Source organism: Strix uralensis, chromosome 17 (genome assembly GCF_047716275.1).
Source record: "Strix uralensis isolate ZFMK-TIS-50842 chromosome 17, bStrUra1, whole genome shotgun sequence".
Lineage (NCBI taxonomy): Eukaryota > Metazoa > Chordata > Aves > Strigiformes > Strigidae > Strix > Strix uralensis.
Genome location: NC_133988.1, coordinates 3,530,589 through 3,552,177, shown reverse-complemented (window position 1 = coordinate 3,552,177; position 21,589 = coordinate 3,530,589). Strand labels below are relative to the sequence as shown.

General features: G+C 45.2%; 1 protein-coding gene across 2 annotated transcripts; it reads right to left on the bottom strand.

Annotated features, from left to right (window-relative positions):
* Positions 1-465: 465 nt before the first annotated feature.
* Positions 466-20,631, bottom strand: FBXO21 (F-box protein 21). Of its 2 annotated transcripts, none has more exons than XM_074886814.1 (12): positions 20,358-20,631; positions 17,403-17,538; positions 15,512-15,606; positions 13,287-13,408; positions 11,488-11,634; positions 10,590-10,627; positions 10,111-10,247; positions 9,112-9,288; positions 8,205-8,337; positions 5,191-5,381; positions 4,055-4,212; positions 466-1,116 (listed from the first exon to the last, which is right to left on the bottom strand). In XM_074886814.1, the coding sequence occupies exons 1-12, from the start codon at positions 20,594-20,596 to the stop codon at positions 938-940; spliced, it is 1,752 nt and encodes a 583-aa protein (XP_074742915.1). In that variant the 5' UTR covers positions 20,597-20,631; the 3' UTR covers positions 466-937. The 2 variants fall into 2 exon arrangements, with proteins under 2 accessions (XP_074742915.1, XP_074742914.1); XM_074886813.1 differs by having other exon boundaries at positions 10,494-10,627; positions 20,358-20,630.
* Positions 20,632-21,589: the final 958 nt, after the last annotated feature.

Here is a 21,589-nt window from a genome sequence, read left to right as displayed (position 1 = left end):
GCATAAATACCTACAGACTGGAGACAGCAGTGAGTGGAAGGTCCCCACACATCAAAGTCATCCTGGCACTGACCTCAAGGCTTCCACTAAACAGTGCCACGAGGTTCAAAATCATCCTGGGAGCACCCACAGCTGTGCTGCAGATCCTGCCTTGGACATACATGATGAACAGACCAAAAAACAAGGAAGAACATGGACTGTGTGTGTTCAGCACACATGGAAAAGGGCTGGAAGCTCATCTTCTGCATTAGGAGAGTTTGTATCATCAGCAAGGTGGCCAACTGGACCTCAGCATTACTACTGCGCTTGCCACCCCTGCAAGCCTAGCTGCTGCTGGTTTTGTTGCTGGTGCTCTTTCCCAGGCTCATAAGGATATTCAGAACCAGAACGGTAGCTCTGCAAACAATCAGGCTACAGAGGTGAAGCAAAATCTGACCAAAAATTCAGACCAGAGAAGACAACAGCGAAACGTAAGAGACTTTAAAAACTATCACCTGCATGAGATATACATTAAAAAAAAAACAGAATACAACCAAACAAAAACCCCACAATACTGCAAGGACAAGCAACTTCCTTCTCTGGAAGAGGGGGTTCTTCCATATTCCACATCAGGGATCTCACTGCGTCAACCTTCTAGGCAAGACAATCACAGAATGTGTAGTATGCACAAATCCTTCCGAAGGTCAACGTGCTTCCTAGCACGACTGTCCCTGCAAGATCCTTACGCCTGACCTCAACTACCAATGTGTCCCTGTGCCTTTGGGCCAGAATGGGCAGGCAGGCAACGGAAAGATGCTATAGCACCAGTTACAAAGTTCAATGCAGTTTTCAATGCATTAAGCCAAAGGATTGTCACCAAACTTGCCTTCCACGCAAGTTTTGCAAAGAGGGTAAAGCTACACTCCAGCTGCTTCTGTCCTCATGATGCCTTTTGCACTCACTCCTTGCCTGAACTGTAGATCTTCTGAACTGTGGCACGTGTGAGCTCCAAATCCTCCGGGTACCGAATTTCTAGCTCGGTATTTGCTAGGTAGTGAATGCCGGTAAACTCTGAAAAATAGCGGCCAATGTCAGGGTGAGGGATCTCTCGAGGCTCAGAGTTATATTCCAGGTTCTCTGTTAGGAGAGGAAAGAATCAGTTATCACATGAAATGGCCTGCTGGAAGGCAGTAAATCCTGCACCCGCCTTAAGTCTTGTTTCCATCTCTAAAAACACAACCTCCTGATGCTTTAAAGAAAAAAACCCTAATCCAAGAAAACGTACACATAGTATGCCAGTAGGATTGCTCACAGAGCCTCATCTCCTAAGTGATGCCAACCCCATTTACTAGTGGCTTGAGAACTGTTTTATGTCTGAGACCATGTTGTCTGGCATTAGGTCTGGGCAGCAGGATGCTGACCTGCCCCCACTCTGCTGGTCACAGATGTTGGTTGTAAGTGCAGGGAGAAGCTGCTGCACTGAGCTCTCGAGTTTCTAGGAGATCCTTCTCAAATGCTCCAAGGTGAGGCTGACTGCACAAGGCTGTCCTGGTAGAGGAGCTTTCTTGCCCTAAGTCACCCACCTGTGTTTCAGCCATGTCAAGTCACCAGCCTGGTTTTCAAGCATGTCTCACACAGCCAAATTAACTTTTCTACATCCAAACTTCCCAAAGTTAAGAGAAAGTCCCCAAGAAGAGCACGTTCATTCCTTCCCAGAGCATCCCATTTCCTCCTTTGTACTAAAAAATAATCTGATTAAGCACAACAGTTAAATACCACAGAAGCACTGGCATTAAAATGCAAAGGTGACCCAAGCTGAGGGCGCCGTTGTGTTGCTCCCGCAGTGTTTGTATAAAGCAGCATGACTGGGAGGCAGCCCAGCGGTAAATCACATGCGCAGGTGCCCTGCAGCAGTCCCCAGATGATGTCATTTTTTCGAGCACAGTGCCAGATACACAGGTAGAAACAAAAGCTGCCTAAGACCCAAAGTCTGACTTATCTGCAAGGCAGGGCAGGAAGAAGATGGGATGCAGAGAACATCATTCAGGAATAATTAATCTGTCTCTGAAACTATTCCGTTCACTACAGACAGCACACACAGGTCATATTAATCCATACAGGCTCTTCGAAGCTGCTGTACGTGTGTGTGCAGCTGAAAGCAGAAGAGCTTTCTACACCTCAGTGGGCTGGTGCAGTCCTACAGGCTCGCAAAGTACCTTGTTCGTATACCGCACCACTGCGGAAAACAATTCACACGCCAGTATGCTCTGCAGAAGCATGGCTGAGCAGCGAGCTGCGTACACAGGGAAGAACACAGTGACGAAACAAAAGCTGGCAGGGGGGAAGAGACTGAGACAAGCAAGTTTGGCACTAGGTGGGGAGCCTGAGGAACATGCTGACTAGAAGTTTTTGAACCACGGATATCTGGCCTGTGCTGCCACAAATAAACAAAAGAGAGACAAGAGCGGACAGGTAGATACCAAACTCACTGTATGAAACAGGTGTTTTGGAATGAGGTACAGCTCAACCTCGAATTTACAGGAAGGACTCAAACTGAGGTACAACTACCTATATAAGCTTGGTGTTATTTCTGAGCTAGTGAGATAAAACTGCCTGCAGATTTGTTTAAGATTCTTTCAGTACAAAACTACCATCCCCTCCCCAAGGTCAGGTCAGTAAGTTATGAAACAGCTCCTTCCCAAATGATCTAAGGATGTATTCAGAGGGGATACTCAATAGTCAGGCAGCAAAATTTCAGCCAGCAAGGACAAACCCTTCCATTTTCCCTATCAGTATCAAAACACTTAGATGCCACAGTTCAACCTACAGCTTGGTTAAAATACTCTGTGCTCTGGAACCAGCCAGCATTATGCTTGTTTATTAGACAAAAGATATGAGATGACTCAGCCCCAGAAGCATTGTGGACAATTATCTGATTAGTTTTCACTGAGATGCATATTTTAATATCAACCCATGGCACACACCAATTTTTGGTTTTTAAGACTCTCTAAGAGGCCAAGTAGTCCCTAGTATGAGCCATAAGGCTGAGCTACAACGTTCCCAGTCCCCACTTCATTCAAAAAGGACTACTGAATATAAAGGAACTCTCAGGACAGTGAGAAAAACCTGCACTTTAAGCCTACAAAGGCAGGAGTGTCTCCTCCTGTAAAACCCGTCTTGCTCACATGTACAGAGCCAGAACATGCTGGGGAGCACCCCCTGGGAAAGAGCTGAACTGCATTTTGTTCAGCATTTCCCCTCCAGCAGCTTCCACATCTTCTCTTAGCAAAATACAATCAGGCTGCGCAGCTGCCCTGTCAGCTGGATGGGATGCCTCTGTATCACAGGAAGGACAAACATGAGGCAAAGAAACACTCTGTTTACAGTGTACAGTTACAGATGTATTTTTCCTTTTTTTTTCTTTTGAACCTCAGTTGGACACTTTTACCTGTATCCTACTCTCATATTTTGACTATCAGACAAGAATTCCCTTTCTTATGATATGTTGTATAAAGAATAGGTGACAGATTTCTACACCTCTTCGCACTGGTAGAGACATTCATTTATGTCCCATTCTTATTAGAGGTGGCACCAAAAGCCACACTACCTGTGTTCTCTGGGATGCTGGCACATACAGTCTCTTGATGACCGCTCAGAACCATGCCCTGACAAGCAAAGCCCGCCTGCTCCCTCACTAGATCCTATTTCAAGGTCCTGCCCAAAGCACAGCTACAATTTCAAAGAGCAAGAGCTGCTGACAGACCTTCAGACTTCAGCAGAAGTTGAATTACTTCTTTCAAAAGCAGCAATCATGGTTTACACCGTAAACCCAATCACATCCAGAACACACTTCTTGGGCAAGAGATTACACCAGAGTGCTTCTTCATGTTCATTCCTAGCAGTACTGATTTCACGGAGAGCAAACAAAGCAGGCCATGATTTTAAGATCATTTTCCTTCCTACCTCAACCTTAACTAACAGTTTATGTTTCATACTTAAAAGAGTTTATCATTAAGCATCCATTTCTCCTAATGTACTTCTAAACAGATAGTAAACACAGGAGACTCCTCCTCACCTTGAGCAGCATATCTGCAAGAGCCATCTTCCACTAGCACATTGTAGAAAGGCTGGTGGGGGCCGTGTGGAAGGCTGTGGACGTTCATATTCCGGATCCATTCATGTCCCATCATACAGGCAGGATCCCAGCCATAAATCACGCAGTTATAGCCATATCTAATTAAAAAAATTGCACACCAAAGACTGTGAAAACTCCAGAGCCAGCTCTTTTTCCTCAAGACTAATATAGCACAAACAGGATAGGAGCATCCTGTAAGTTGGCACAAGGAGGAGAGGACAAGAGGGGAAAAAACAAAAATCAATTCAAAAAGATGTGTGTGTATTTTGAGGAGGGAAAATGACTAGGAGTGAGTGGATAAACAGACAGGAACAAACAACTGAGGACAAAGGAAAACCAAATGTGAGCAAGAAATGAAAATGGGAAAGAGACCGGATGTCAGCAACCAGGAGAACAGGAAACAAGAAATAGAAACAACCATCCTACTGTGTCGTGCTATTATTTCTGTGCCCATCACACAGATGTGGTAACCCCAATACTGAACTCCCAGAAACAGTGCCATCATTATTTTCAGATTATTTATGTGATTAATTGCGAGGTATTAGAACTGTCACTGCTGACACCCTTAAAATATGCTCCAGATGTCTTGTTGAGTTGAGGAGTGGCTGAAGAACACAGTGCTGGCATGTCATTCTGGCAGAGGAGTACACAAAGCCTCTGCGCAGTGCAGAAAGAAGGGGTAATAATAGCACAGGGAAAGATTCATAAGCTGTCTTAGGAATCTTTTGAAGTCAATTCTGTTCCACAGTCCCTCATTAACTGATTACTGATGTTTCTTCGGGAGCTCTAGGCTGTGGAAATTTTAGCTGTGTGATCTATGATAACTCAGACAAGTCACTCCACAAATGTCTCTCTGCAAGCAAACAGCAGTGAATACACTCGCTCTCTCAAAGGACAGACAGAGCTGCTCCCATTTTTCTACGGGGTACGTGGTATGGATGCACGTCCTGGCATTTTCCATTCCAGGTTCCTCCTTGGCAGATAAAAACCACGTCTCATTACTGTCAGAACAAACACTTCTGCACTCGTTGTTACAGTACAGACTGCTAACGGGGGGAAGGTTTTGAAGAGCTCACCTCTTGTGTTTCATAATCAGCCCGATCGAAAAGCAGACCTCTTTGTGCTTCTCATCTGAACGGTGCTTCACCTCAGGTCCCACCTCCTCCTTCCGGCGCTCAATATGCTCTAGGGTATGTTGAACCAAGTACCCGACGGCCCCGTGCTGGGATGGGTCCAAAGCCTGAATATGCTGCAAGATGTCCAGAACCTTCAGCAACCAAAACAAAGAGACAGATTCAGAACAAGTCTCTACAGCAGTCTACCACTTGCAAATATATACAGATAATCTTTCTCAAGTTGACAGGGTCTATGTGCCCAGGCCTAGAGGTCCGCCACACGAGTTTTCCACAAAGGACTGAGAACCTTTGCTCTAGCTACACACTCCCAAGGAGTTCTTCACATGTGCTTAACCTGCAGAAATGGCAAACAGTCCTTCTCTATTTGTAAAGTGACCTACTTCCAAGGAAGGGCACTGTTGAGCACAGTAAATCCTTAAAACTAAGTCATACAAGCTAATCGCGTTTTGCGACCACAAGGCATTGATGAGACCGTTTCAAGGTTTCTGAAATTTTAAGAGAATACTGTTGCTAGTCTCCCAAACTGCTGCTGTGAAGTTATTCCAGATGACTTCTGCTGTACTTGAGAACAAACGTTTTAGTTTAAAAGAGTTCCTCAGCATGTCTGTGGGAGCCTGACAGAGTTAAAATAAGGCAGCACAGAAGGAAATGCAAATAACCTCTATGATGCTATATCATGTAATAGTGAACAAGCGACAGAGAACCTGCTTGTCTCAGGATCACTAAAGAACACTAACTTTACACGTGCTCTCAAAGCAGCAAACCCTGTAGATCCAGAATACCAGCCTACCATCACCAAACACCCTCTGGCACACTATCAAAGCATCTTCTGCCAAATTTGTTAGAGGCAGGCAATGCAAGTTTTACTCTTTTTTTTTTTCTCCCCACTCCCTTTCTTGCTCTTACCAAAACTGTTGTCTAAACAGGTTGGGGAAAAGACAGATACATCTGTTCCAGTATCAAACACCTCAAGTGCTGCCATAGTTCCAAAATCTCACACACTTTAGCACCTGGCAAAAGGATTGTCTCCTTGATCACACACTGAAAGTTTTGGTCACTCTAAGTTCAGAGCAGCAGTAGAAGAGGAATAGACATCTCAGGCTACTGAGTAAGAACATCAGCCAAGAGGTAAAGAAAATGAATTCAGGAAAAAAACAGGTGAGCAATCAAGTATGAGAAGAAGAAACACAGCTCAGGCTTCTTGGCCACCTTGATTCTCTGGCTGGCATCTCAAAGACATGAAAATCCTGAAAAATCTTACATAAAGGGGAAGGCCTAGCACAGTGACCAGAGCTGCCAGAGATTCCTGGCAATTTCATTTACTGTTGTTTTCAAACATTTAGGACAACATTCTGTGTAGCTCTGCTTGACTTTTAAGATTTTGTATCACTTTCCACAAATCTGGCAGACCTCTATTAAATCTGGGATCTTCTGTTCTGTCAGACACAGTGCATTCTCTCTGGCTAGCTACAATCCTACCCGACAGCCTGGAATGACTGGATGCACATGAGGATGCAACACTAAAGAGTCCCAATTTGCACATTTTCATTGCATCTGGCAACGCGGTGCAGAGAAACTACATGTAAAACTCAGCCATGGGGTTGTATTACTTGTTCTGAGGAGCAGCAAAATGCAAGTATGTAAAGCCTTGGTGCTTTACAAACACATCACTGGGTGCCAGAAAGGGGAAGATCTTTCAGTGTTTCACTCGGCTGTCCCCTATTTACACATGGTTGCCATTGCAGCTCAGCGAGTACACCCCGTACACAATTTCTTAGTCTGTGCTGTATTTTCTGTGGTGACCCTAAAACTTGCTGCCGTAAGAAAGGAGCAGCAAGCTTAGCACAGTTTGTTCTTCAAGAGGAAGGCAGCTTCTCCAGCAGTCCTATGCTTCAGTTAATTTGGTGGGGAAAGCTTTGATTTTGAAAGCTCAGCTATCCAGCCAATACTTCTGCTCCCTCACATTTGGAAATGGCACAGGCACTGCCCTAGTGTGTGAGCTTCACTATAGCACAGGAAATTTTGACTAGGGAACACCTCTTTGCTGTAGTGACACACTAAAGAAATAACACTTTCTTGAGTTACATGCTTCTTCCCTGTGTCTTCCCTTGATTCAGTGAAAGACGCGGATGATCTAGACAACTTAGACAACTTGTAAGTCTTGGCACCATGTTTCTCACAATCACAAGATAGCAAGACTCAAGCTACGCACCAGGGAAGGTTTAGACTAGATATTAGGAAGCATTTCTTTACAGAATGGGTTGTTGGGCGTTGGAAGGGGCTGCCCAGGGAGGGGGGGAGTCCCCATCCCTGGAGGGGTTTAAGAGTCAGGGTGACCCAGCGCTGAGGGATCTGGTGGAGTTGAGAATGGTCAGTGTGAGGTTAATGGTTGGACTGGAGGATCTTCAAGGTCTTTTCCAACCGAGATGATTTTGTGATTCCGTATTAAAAAAGAATCCCAAGGGCAGGAATGTTAAGCTGCTTTTTCACAAGAGCCACTTGTGTGGCTAAGGTTTCAGAGAACAGCTATGGTCGTATTTATAAAACATAACTTCCTACAAGTTTTCTGATAAGTTAATTATTCCTTTTACATGAGTCCATCAAGAGTTTTACCACCACTACCACAATCTAGACATAAACCAAATAGAATGCTCTTACAGCTAGAAGTCCACACTATTGCTGCAAGCTGTCAGACCTGGGCAGTAAATCACAAATTATGACTCAGACTCGAGGCTGCTCACAAGTCTCCCCTAGGACAAGCAAGAATCATCCTCTTTTCCCTGCTTCATATAGTAGAAATTGATTCTCTGAAATGTGATAACTTGTTCAATTGCATTTATTACAGAAACAACTTGTGGCAGACTGTAATGCAAGCTGACGTAGTCCAAAAATCAATCGACTAGTGTTAATAGTGTTTAGCCTATCAGAATACATACGACCGAGTGGCGAGGTACCTTTTCTGGCCAGATTCCCAGGTGGAAGTATAACCTAGCCTGGAGCATTAGATGCTGCACATTGTCCGGATACATGGCCAGGTATAGATCCAACGAGTCTCTCAAGAGTTGGTAAGACTGATCAGTGCTTTCTCTGCCAGCAAAAAAGAAACTCAATTGTAAGGCTAGCTCTTCAACCCCTATCCCCAGTACTCCGATGTACAGGGAGAGTCACTGAAAATGATGCTACAGGTACAGGCATGCTCATTCAGTAAGAGTGACTCTGGTGCTGACTGTCACTCATCACATCCAACAGCCTGCTCAGAAGGAAAAATGCTGCACAACTGATGAGTGGACTCTACCCTCCCACTTCACTGATATTCCACACGGTCAAATAATCCTACATAGAGAATTCACTCTCCAAGCCATTTCTTTCTGAAATCTGCTTTCTGAAATCACCCAAAGAATCCTCTCACTTTGTGATTTCTGTGTCTGGCTACTTGGGAAAGTGATTATCAGGGGCATTTGAAAATAAAACCAGATCTTCCACAAACCAACAGTACCTTTGAAACTGCTCGTTTGAGCATGCGGGTTGTGCTTACCAGATCATAACAAAGGTCTCTGATCTTAAGGGAACGGTGGACAGTCCCTATCAGCTTTTCACAAAGGAAAAAAACAATCTGTCCATTTTCTTGAGGGGAACTAGTTTTACTAAATCTCCTTGTTTCCACACAATACCGCTGCAGGTGATTAAAAGCAACTAGACAGTGCAACATGACATAGAGAGTTTTCACGATTCCCTGGGGTGACTGACACCTTTTTAAAGCACTCACTCAAATACTGTGAAGCAGCAGTATCAGACAGGCAGAGAGTATATTCTGGGCCATTTTTTCCACATGCCTTACATGTCAGATGATCCTCAACTCACCGCTTGCCAAGGTTTAAGAGATTTCCCACCATACGCTGCAAGACCTCTTTTGAAGTCACCACTCCATAGAACTCCTCTGTCACGTGGTGGCCAATAAGGTACTCACACTCCTTCACCGTCAGCTGCTTCCCCTTCCCAAAGGCGTCAATGTAGGTGTAGTCAAAAATATCTGTGCTTCTAATGAAATAACAAGGAAACTAAACTGTGATGTTGGGTCTCATGGTAAAGCAGGATTACGTATTTCTTTTCTTCCCTCACCATTTTCAAGCTTGTTTGTAAAACAAGTGTCATTCGTACCTCAGCTCCCTCCTAAATAGAGATTACCTGGTACCTTCTCTCTCCTCCTAGCTGCCTCTTCAGATAAACACGTATGGGAAAAGACAGAGAAACTAAGGGGACTTTTCACCCCATCATACCAGTTCTTTCCTTCAGGTATGTTCAGGTTTGCTGTATCTATTGCTAGATTGTATTATGGCCTTGCACTGGAAAGTGTAACAGAGCCCACGCATATGGCATCTGAAGGCTAGTGCCAGAAGGGGTACATATAGACAAAACTATCGCTCTGAATCGAACTGCTGATGTCATTCACAAAACAGATTTCTGTAAATTGATTGTGATCTGGTCAAAGATGTACTTTGCACTGACTCAGAGAATTAAATGAGTGCACAGAACAAGAGCAGTGGCCTCCACCAACTGTTCTGTATGCAAGGTTAAGTGAAATCAACATGTTTTTTCTTCTTTTCAGTTTTCATAATTTTCTTAAGAGAAACATTACCTCATGGTTAGTATTATTATGTCACAGTCAAGAAATCTGTTACCATTTATCATCAGCAGAGCTGAGTTCTGGGAAAACTTTTTTAGAGGTCTGATCTTTTCCTCCGTGTAGGTTATAATTACAGATGGAAAATAATTAAACATTCTAGTATAGGTCTGGAGCTGTAAATGCTTTCTGGTTTTTATTATCGTGGACATAACTTCAAAATTCAGCAGGCCACTTACCCTTCTTTTCCTTGACACCATCGCAGTAGAAAATGGCTAGGGAAGTTGACTGGTTCAAGTCTGACTCCCAGCTGTCTGGCAATTGTTAAATAAAGCACAGACAAACTGATGGGAATTCCTGTCCTGCGGATCAAAACCTGGAGGATAAAAGTGTGATAAAAACATGTGGGGTATTAAGAAAAACACAAACCTCCAAAGGTTTGATTTCACAAATGAAAATACACCAACTTCACAGAATACGCACTAAAAGATGGTATCGTATTAACTTTACAGCAAATTGTTCTTCAGAGAGAATTATTTGTCTGACTCCATTTGGACAAATAAACACCACAAACAGGAATTCTCAAGCCTTGCAGCTTAGTTTTTGCCTAACATACACATACCTGGTGAATGTATGAGTTCAGGGAGTTATAGTAATCCAGCTCGTTTCCTTTGTATTTTAACTGCTCATACAGGACACAATTCATAGCATCAAGTACCTGTCGCTGAAGCTCCACTTCTGAAACCAGGACCTCTCCTAAAAAGACATGCAAAGAAATAAAGACTGAGAAAACAAGTGTACTTAACCTTTATGCAATGAACCTTACACCAAAATTCTTCACGTGGACAGAGAACACAAGAGACTCGTCCCAATTCAGACAGTCAAGAGACTGGCAGGAGTTGACAGTGGCAGCGCACAGCCCTAGCACTCCGCTCCCAGCGTGGCCTGGCTCGGTGGGCTGCCCTGCAGCTCGCTGTGCAGCACTGCTGCCTCGCTTCCTTCTGTGGCCAGAGGGCTGGATCCTCACCACCCTGTGCCAGCTCAGCTGCAGCTGGACACGTCACACTGCCCACGCACAGCAGTGTGCTTTCACTGCTCGGGAGTCCCAGCTCGGCCACTCCAGATACACAAATACAGGCAGATCGCTCATTCTCTCTTTGAAAGACAGCAAACATTAGATGGTGCTTACAAAACAACAAGGAGCAAGACGCTGCCTGACCGTTGGAGATGTTAAAGCATCTTTTCTATTGCTGATGACTTTGAGACTTGCGGAGGAAAAGATGTCAATCCCCTGTCCCACAGCTCTCCTACAAATATCAGGACTACTTAAGATTTCAGGGACAAATGGGAAAAAAATAAAAAAAGAATTCCCCTCCCAATTCTTTGTGCTTAGACAGCATCAGATGGACTGACAACCCTGCGCTACTGAGCCCCTGTGGCTGAACAAATGGCAGTTTCCTGAATGATGGTTTAAGCAAATGCCAGAATACACTTGTCAGGGGATAAAGAACAACAGCTCTTTAAGCTGCAGTAATTCCACAGCTGTTTCACCTTGTCTCCCTGTATCAAGGCTTGCAGAAATGCTCTGCAGTAAAGTACACGTTTCTGTACAGTACCTGCCTTGGAAGCCAAGCTGGGGTGCCTTGGATTTTTTGTCCGCAGGACTTTGCGCACTTTATCTGTGATATCATCCACCTGTGCCTGGACACCTTTTAAGCAGATGTCTGACAGTGGGTTACAGTATTGATCAATTAAAACAGCACCTGGAAAAAACAAACTATATAAGAAACAGGACTTCAGTTTTTTCTTTGCTTAGTTTTACTATTCTAAATCCCAGGCATGCAGCAAGCAATTGCAGCAGAACACAAGAGCTTTCCTGTTAACATTTGCAGTCATATATTGGGGATTTATCACATCAAATGCAAAGCAAAGAATACGCTGACACCATAAATTTCAATTAAATTCAGTACTCCCCCCTCCACCATCTTGAAAGGGAAAGCAATAGATTTGTACATTGAGCAGGTATGCTGCTAGACCAGGCTTAACCAGCCAACTCTCTGGTCACACCGTATCTCCTGGCATCCTCCCAACTTGGTGTTTTTATTCAGAGTCTGAAACAATCTCAACTTCACTTCTGCTTCAGTCCCGATTTCTTTCTGCCATATCCTCATAGCTACCATTCTTGCTCATCACTCCCTCTTCTGCTACATTCATTTTTCCCTTCCACGCCTGCTCTCCATCTTCATGTCAGAAAACCACTATAACTGAACAGATTTTCATTTTCCTTCTGCCCAAGTCTCTTCTGTCAAACTTCTGTGGAGAAAAAAAAAATAGCCCTTTTTCAGAATCTTCTTCTTGTCATCTTGTCACCATTGCTCTTTCCAAAGCCTCTGTATTGTTCAACCTTTGGAATCAACTGTATTCACCTGCATGAATTTTACATGGATCATACCTCTTCCAGCTTCCTACACTGCTTCGTTAGCACGTTCATGACAGGCCTGTATTCGAGGATTTCAGCAGGGCCCCAAGCTATGTCGTCCCCTTATTCCCCTAACACAGCCTCTTCTTCAGAGTCTACTGTCACTAACAAGAACCAGCTTTGGTGTTAGAGACTCTTTCATACGACATTTTTGAGGTGTATACCAAGAGTAAGGGACTCTTCCACAGACACTGGCAGCTTCTGATCCGTTCAGAAGACTATCTTCTCCATAGGAAGCTTGAAGAAGAGAACAATCCACCAGACTGAGAACATGAATTGCAGAAAAGCCTTTTCTTTCTTCCTATCAGGCGCACATGCCTTCCCACCATGTGACTGGACTCGCACCCATTCCCCAGCTCTACACTGCACAGCTTCAACAGCCCAGCAGTCAGGCAGCTCTCGAGAGAACACCACAGTGCTCAGACTATGAGCCGTGACAGCAATTCCCCCCGCCTGCAGCCTGCTCCTTACCCGTATCTGAGAAGCTCTGGGAAAGGAGATAGTAGGGAGCTGACTCGCAATCAGATCAGCTGGTCTGTTAGGCTGTATTCAGCTCATGGGCCACAGTCAAGCCTTCTGCCATGGCAGCTAATTAGGATGCTGAGCTACTGCTGATTTCCTTAAGACATTGTTCAAGATTCAAATGCAAGTGTTTTAACATTTTCTCCATTGCTTTTCAGCTCGTCTGTCCATGGGCAATTATTCAAGCATACAGCGCTGACAGAAGCTAATGTAATCCTGACATTCTGACGCAACACTACGCAACTACTGCAAGATTTTGAGGATTTCGGGTACATCAAAAAATCCAAACTTAATTCTGAGTCATTGTCCAAGGGCTGGTTGAAATATAAGCAAGGAAGGCTCTTTCCAGGTAAAACAACAATGATGGAAAGCTGTCATCAGGTGCTCTACAGGGGATTTCTGCCAAAGACTTACCCTCCAAAAACGACTGCCGATCAGTCGGGCGTTGAAGATACTCCTTCAGATTTTTTAATATATTCTGCTGCCGTAGGAAGTATAGAATTTTCTTTGCATAGTACTTCCAGGTGAGACCTTTCCTGCACATTTAAATACAAAAAGTAGTATTGCTGTAAACAAGCACTTTAAGGGTGAACACTTAACTTTTCCAGGGAATACAGTTTACAACTGAGACTATTGCTTTTCTAAACAAGACTGACATCACTATCACCAAAGAGTCAACCAGAAAGGGTTAAGGAGAAATTCATAATCAAAAAAACCACAATATAAGACACTTGCAAAACATTGCTCCTATCATCTCTGATTTTTATGCTATTACCAATCTATAATTTTGAGAAGATACAGTATCATGGGAAACAACACAGATCCTAAGTAAAGTAGCTTGGGAATATCTGATTAAAATGCTGTATTTTATTCATAAAACATTACCCTCTGTCTGACTGGATCCCTCCGGAATCAATCTTAAACTATCCTCTCAACATTAAAAAGAGATTGATGAGGGACATGAATGTAGGTCCAATAATATTCAGAAGGAAAAAAAAAATCCCCAGAGGAAAAACACCTCTGCTGCTCTGAAAAGGCAGGAACAGATCAACAGTTAGTCTGTAGATCACACAACCCAAAACCTTACAGGTTTTATAGTAGAACCCCTTCACTTCCTAAATTCACAAGTGAAGGTAGAGTGCCCAGGAAGAAGCAATAAAGAGCCGGTTACTGTCCAGATAAGGTTTGAAGAGGTCACCCGAAATATGACAGGCTAACTCAGAGGCATTCAAATCACAGGCATCTAAGCAAGCCCTGGCCTTTAGCAATGGGTCACCCAGTGCTTCACTGAGGACTTTTACACCAAATAGTTAGAAATGGCACAAAGCCCTGGCCCCCAAAACACTGAAAGGGAGAATTCTACTGATTCCCAGGCTCTGTCCTTGCCATGTGTTTAAAACAAGTCCAGTTTCCTTCTTCAGAAAAAACCCTCTCCTTCTGCTCACATTTCCTCTCCTCCAGATCAAATCAGCCTTCTCCATCCGACTGGACAGGAGGACAATCAAACCTTGTAACACTTTATCCTCTTCCAATAAATTTGGATGCTCAATAGGGACAACTGATTTATTGGGATATCTTCCAGGGAAATGATTTAGCCTAATGCTCCTGAATGGCAATGACTACAGCTTAATCAGGGTGTAATTAGCATCAATTCTGCTTTATGGGGAGGCATTTGGCCAGTGCAAAGGCTCAAAAGCTTTTTAAGCAGTTGTCAAATGAGAGATGTTTAGTCCCAATTCAAATAGAGAAGGTAATAAAATGGATGTGAAAAAGCAAAAATGAGATGATTGCCATTCCAGTTATGTTTTTTCAAGCTCTGCTAACAGTCCCTTTAATCACGGCTATTAGACTCCATTAAGAGCAATCTATTGCTGCTTCTTACCACAGCAAAATCAGCATGGTTTATATGCTACCAGCAGGAAAACCTTCAAGTAAAGCAGAGACTTATTCATCTTGCCCAGTGTTAACCATGGTGATGAGAATACCTAGGCAGATGCAAACCAGAAGTTTTATTTACCTGCTTGGCATTTCACTTGTCTGAATAATTTAGAGAACTGCAAGTTTTGCAGTGACTGAATTAAACTCAGTTGGTTACTTGGGGACAAAGATTGTACCAACCTACTACAGTTAAGAAGAGCAACGAATTAAAAAGAAAAAAAAAAAAAGCTGTAGTTTCATGATACAGGGATTCATGGTGGCAATCCTCATTGAGTATTCCTGCTTCCCTCTGGTGCTGTGGCCTCATCTTGCAAATCAGTTCAGGAAGCTGATCCAGGTTTAAATAAAAAAGGAACATGAGGATGGGAACTCTTTAAACCAAAATTACTCCAGGGAAGAGGGTACATTGAACATGTCCTGAGAGATGTCATGAACTGGCAAGGAAACAAGCAACAAACAGCAACACAAAGCCAGAGAACCTCCTTCTTGTAGAATAGCTTACATGGTTTCTTCTGGGAATATTAAATTTATTCTGAAATTAAACACACAGCAATACTTCCCAGCCTTGGTAAGCCTGGGGATGTTGTCTTATGAGTGACAAAAGGACAGAAGCTGAGGTCAGGCATTCTCCACAGTACTGTTCTCCTTTAACTGGTGAAAGGGGAAAAATCCCTTCCATTTCCAACCCTTCTCTTTCTTACCTTCCTTCCATGTTAAGGATACACATCAGCTCATCCTCAAAAAAATGACTTGGGCACCCGAGAGTCTCAATGTCACTGAATCCATCACAAGGGACCTGTCAAACCAGACAATGAATTATGCAGAGCACAACAGCTTCTTCCCAAAAGAACATAATTTCATCGTCTCAAAACCAATTTTGCTCTATTTTTTTAAAATTATGTAAGATCTTAAAAATGTCCAGTTCACCAAGTACTCATAGTCTCTACTCCATGGATTTGTTACAGGGATCCACCAAGAGCCCCAGTAGCACCCTACAGCAATTTGAGTTAACTACTACAGCATTCGGGGCTCCTACAGCGGGTGTGTGACCAGCACAAGCATACCAGATCTTACACAGGCTGGGCCCAAGCTGGAAGGAATTTTAAGGTGGAATCAACTTTTGCCTGTGGTTGACTGAACCTCTACAAATCCTCCCTAGCATAGCAGATTGCTCCTGGGGGAAGGAATGAAGGAGTGGGAACCATCATTTCAGCCTCAAGCTTATGCTTAAAAACTTCATCTGATTAATGACGAGCACTAACCCAGCGTTACCAGCTTGTTGATAGAACAGAATTTTTTTGAAACAATCACTTATGCATCTATATTCAGAACAGCTATTTTCTTCCAGAATTTGGAATTCTTTTTTAAGCTTGGATTGAACTGTAACAAGTCTTTTTGCTTTCAAGCTTTCCAGTATAGGACATGGGCTAATAGAGCAAGGAAAAAGCAATTCCCATTATACTGTATCTTAGCAGGCATTCAGCAGGATCTAGCTGAACTGGGTTGAAAGTCTCTTCCCCTCAATTCTAAGCAGGGAATCTAGCTGCAGTTTCTAGCCCCACAGGAGATGGTCCTAATTATTAGGCCTTTGGGTATTGCTGAATGGCCTCTCAGTCTTTGCATACATGATTAAAAGAGTAGGAATCCAGGAGCTTCTGCCTGCTGTTAATGCCCTGACACAGATTTCTCCATGGTCAAATATCTGCTGTGTGGAACAGTCCAAAAACAACAGCTAAGAGATTCACATCTCCAAACACCCTACTGGCCCCACAGCCTTTTTCTCCAGGGGAGAAAACCGAGGTGCCAACCCTTGCTTAAAATCAGGTAAGAGGATTTCAACATGGGTCTCCTATATCTTAGGGGAATTCTCTACTGGACCACAACATGTTTTCAAAGGAGCCAGAGGGGTGGCCATTTAGTGGCTTGTGTGAACTTTTAAATTCAGCTGGTGTTATAGGAAGCATTTATGCTTATTCCACAGAATTTCAGGTTGACCCGCATTGTACAGATAGTGAAAACCCACAGCTGTCAACTAAGTAAACAGACAATGAAGTTAACTGTTGTTCCACATTCAAGTCTCTCTGAGAAACTACATTTTGACCTTTTTCTCACTGAATGCAAGAGCATCTTGGTGTCACGGTTGGGTAAAGAACTTAAATAATATACTTTCCAATTCAGTGAACCTATTGCGCCTTGGTCCTGTTTTCAAATGACTTCTGACAACTCACAGAACGTATCCCTGCACAAGGTCTGCAGTCAGATAAATTCATAGGCTCTGGCATGTGTCAACAAACTATCGGTCCTTCACAAGTTCCCAGAGCCAGGTCTGAACACGCAGCAATGAGCAAAGAGCTTTTAAAGCTGCAGTGGCAACAGCTGAATGCGATATGCAGAGCGTGCTTTGGACTCTACACACCTCTGGATTTTGAGCTGTCTCTCCCCTTTTGGCTGGTGATCTAGCACAAAAGTGAGCAAATATGAAGTTTCTGACTGCACAGTTACAAAGATGTGAAGAGAGAGGAAAGACAAACTAATAAAAAGTACTAAACAAGTAGCTAGGCTGTTGCACATACATAAGAGAAAATGACTTACGTGTTCCGAAAAGAACCTTTTGGAGAACGAAGCTACAATTCTCTGGGCTTCCAGACCAGCATTGTGCCTTGCTTTGTATTCTTCAAGCCAGCTAACACTGTCTGTGTGGCTGTAGTATTTCAGCAGTGATGGCCACCTACGTGACAAGACATAAGTGAACAGGTTCATTAGTATTTCAACATCACTGAGAACCTCCAAAACTGTACAGTGTTGCTTACTGTAACCACGTGACTTGAGGAGCTGAGACACTGTCAAGATACAGTACAACTTTAAGTGTACTTGTATAAATTAATCCAATGACTGACTCAAGCATCAAAGCATAAATCCAACTGATTTCATCTGTGTATTAATGGTTATTTACAAGTAGGCTCTACTGAAGCCTGCCAACAGGAAACCTTCAAAAGGTTCATACTCCAGGTATTTCAGTATCTCTATATCCTGAACACTTTTGAGATTTCCTCTAGAGCGTTGCAAGATACACACAGGTTTCACATTAGTAGAAGAGATGCAGAGTTTCATCATAAAAAAAATTTTGCCATTTTGAAGATGTATCACATTTAAGCTAACTTGTCATCTAACAGAATGAGAATTCATTGTCCTGTGTTCTTCCTACTACCTTGTGGGTCTAATGCAAAGCATGTACAAAACAGAGCTCCCTCTATTGCCCTTGCTGGTGGCAACATCTACTGGAGGAAAACAGAGGACTGCGAAGTCAAATCGTGACAGCTAAATACTTTTGCAGTTTATTTTTAACACAATAAATGTTTAAAAAAAACCCTACACCCTTCTTGTAAAAGAAAGATGGACCTGCTTTACTGAGTCTAAAAGTCCAAGAGCTAAAACCTTCCAGAGCTTACAAAGAAGCGTTTCAAGGTTCATCTGAAAATCTAACTTCAGGTAATGTTTTGGGGGCTATTAGCAACAGCACATTTTCTAGTAAAGTGGGCGTGTGCTGCCACAACTCAGCTCTGTGCAGTAAAATCCGGGCCGGCACAGCAATACCCATGACTGTTCTGAAGATACCAAGATCATTTGTGTATGAAACACGAAGAAGAAGCGGTGCAGACGGAAATATTATGGACAGCATGGGAAAAAAAACAGAGAGAAAGGCCTCTTGTAATTTACAGAGGAATGTATTTCACATTTTGAAATTCTGTCAATTATTACCGGTTTTTACAAAACATTTTCCTTCAACTACATGGATTGCCTTAGGTTCTTTTCAGGTTTTATATACATATATATTCACTTTTATATAATAGATATTTTTACTTTTATAAAGAGAGAAAATGCCAAATACTTAAATCACTACTTCTGTATAAAAATTACTACCAACTGACCAAAATGCAAAGTTATGTCCGTCTGCACATGGAAGACAGATATTTTACTACCAGTTAATAATAAAACTACACTGCAATTGCAGTTACAAAATAAAGTCAAAGGCTAACCATGTAACTTCACATTACATAACCACCTCTCTCCTGATGGATCCCTAGCCATTCATCTACTGCTGAAATGCAGCCACATCGTAATAACAATTACAATCATTTATTTTAGGATGAGAAAGAATAATTTCTTGGGTTGAAAATTTTAGGAAGATAAAGTGCAATTACCCACAATGGCATCCAGCCAGGATGACAAGGTCAATGTGCAAACTCCTGCCAAAAGTTCTATTATCAAAGACAGAGGAGGACAGCAGCATGTGCTAATCACCTACCACATTCAATTTCAGCTGTTGGATCTCAACCATTTTTAAACTTTCAGGTTTGCCTCAGACATTAGAGCCACTGAATTGGTGAAAGTATCTGGCCAGCCATCCCAAGCCAGAGCTTGGTGAATTGGGAAACTAATTGTTCAGTAGCCTTTTTCACCCATGAAAAGAGAATAATCCTCTCATTTGAGCTATGCTAAATTTTAGAAGCCAACTGGCAATTAGAGAAAGCAATATTGCTACTTTTCCTGTGCCAAAAGCAGGTAGCAGATGAGCATGCCCTATTCTAGATAGGTTGGCAGTCCCAGTGAAGGAGTGGCATTTGTAGGACTGCTGAAACCAGCGTAGAATAAGCGATAGAACGCTCATGTTTTACTCCCAGCTAAAATGTTAAGAGTTTCACTGATTATAACAATGATTATAACAGCTATGCCCTCATCAGCTTCCCTGTGAGAGCCTTCAGGGGAAACTAAACTCACAAGCAGCAGAAATCAATCCAAAGGATTTTGGTTTCTGTGAAAACAGCTCTCCCAAAAGCACTACAAATAAACACCTCTCTTTACTGTAAAGCACTAGTCCTGCAATAGGACAAGTCTTGGCAGTTGTTTTGGAAGCCGGTAGCAGGGCCAGAGAGGTCAGTCGACCACCCCAGTGTGCATGTGGCCCTATGTCCGTACCACTGCCAGAGCCCAGGCTGGATCTGGGGGCTGCAGGTAACCGAAGCGTCTGGTTGTGCAAGGGGCTGCAAAGATTGATTGCCTCCGATCAGGGACTGCAAAGAGAGATCTCCTCCAAGCGGCAGGCTCAGCCTGGTCCCACCCAACAGGATTTAGAAGGGGAAGCAGCCTTGCAACTGTCTGTGACATCCCTGCTCGGGAAGGACACCCCCATTTCACCCGTTACATACACAGCAGAAAGCTGCAAGCTCGTCCAACCCACGAGGGGTTCAGCACGCACCCTGCGGAGCCGGGAACAGAAGAGAGACAGGGATCGGTTGGTGATGGGGGTGCACTTCCACCACCCCAGGAGCACCCGGGTCCTCCCAGGCCAAGCGGCCCGAGGGCACCGTCCCCGGTGTCAGCTGAACCTCTCGGGGGGGGCGGGGGGGGGGGGGGGGGGGGGCGGCCTGCGCTGACAGGGCCCGCCGGGGCGCTGAGGAGACGCGCGTGCAGCCCTCGCCCTCCCTCGCCAAGCCGCGCCCAGCCCCCGGCGGGCCGTGCCGTGCCGTGCCGGGCGGCGGTGCCCACCTGAGGCGGAAGCGCTCCCGCCACACCTTGCCGCGGGGCTGGCACGCCTCACGCAGCCGGCGGCAGGTGCACGACACCCGCCCGATGTCAGCAGCTCCCAGCACGTCGCAGCAGAGGATCAGCTCCAGCAGCTCGCCCGGCAGGTCCGTCAGGCCCATCCCGTCGCCATCGGCCTCCGCCGCGCCCCGCGGCCCCGCCGGCGCTGCCGCCGGGCCCGGGCTCTCCGCTGCCGCCGCCATCTTGGATGTTTACCTGGGCGACCCGCCGCGGGCGGGGTTAGGGAGCGTCTCCCGCTTCCGGCGCAGAGCGAAGGCGGAGGAACGATCCGGGGACCGTCTGCCAAGTGCCGCCGCTCCACGAAGCGCAGAACGGAGCGGCGCCTCCCCCGGGGAGGCGCTAGGGAGCGTCTGCCAAGTGCCGCGGCGCAGAGCGGAGCGCGCCGCCCCGCCGGGTCAAGGGCAGCAGCCCGAGGCGGGGCTAGGGAGCGTCTGCAAATTCCTACCCCCGAGGGGAGGCGTCAACCCCCGGGGAGCCCCAGTCCTGCCATACGCCGCTGCTCCGCCCGCCGCCCCGGGCCCCGGTAGAGCAGAGACCGAGGCCGACGCTGCCTCCCGGGGAGGCTGCAGGGGGCCAGCTGAGTGCAAGAGGTTTGTGCCCGTCTGGCCGGGCTGGAACGCTGAGCTGAGGTAGCCCTGCCGCCTTGTCTGTGGTGGCACCGGCGGTAACGCTGCCGCCACGGCTGCAGTGGCACGGCCGTGGGGTCCGAGGTGACACCAGCATGGTGCGTGAGGTGGCACCGCCATGGGGACCGAGGTGACACCAGTATGGTGCGTGAGGTGGCACGGCCATGGGGACCGAGGTGACACCAGTATGGTGCGTGAGGTGACACCAGTATGGTGTGTGAGGTGGCACGGCCATGGGGTCCGAGGTGACACCAGTATGGTGCGTGAGGTGGCACGGCCATGGGGACCGAGGTGACACCAGCATGGTGCGTGAGGTGTCTGGGCTAACAACATGGCTGAGGTGGCGATGCTGCCACGGGTCAGGTAACACCACCTCGGTGGCTGAGGTCACAGCCCTGCCATGTCTAAGGTCACACTGCCGCTGTGTCTGAGTTAGACATTGCTGCAGTTATAAGGTAAAACTACCGCCGTGTATCAGGTAACATCACAGCCACGGTCCCCTCATGCCAGCCTGGCACTGCAAGGCTTGTCAGGGGAGCAGCCCTTTGC

Bases quoted from the DNA above. Each gene is read 5' to 3' on its own strand.
- FBXO21 (XM_074886813.1), bottom strand. From the start codon at position 20,596: ATGGCGGCGGCAGCGGAGAGCCCGGGCCCGGCGGCAGCGCCGGCGGGG. The intron at 17,539-20,357 runs GTGGGCACCGCC...CTTGTCACGTAG, and splicing joins CGGGAGCGCTTCCGCCTCAG to GTGGCCATCACTGCTGAAAT. The intron at 4,213-5,190 runs GTGAGCTCTTCA...TTTTTTAATTAG, and splicing joins CTGATTATGAAACACAAGAG to ATATGGCTATAACTGCGTGA.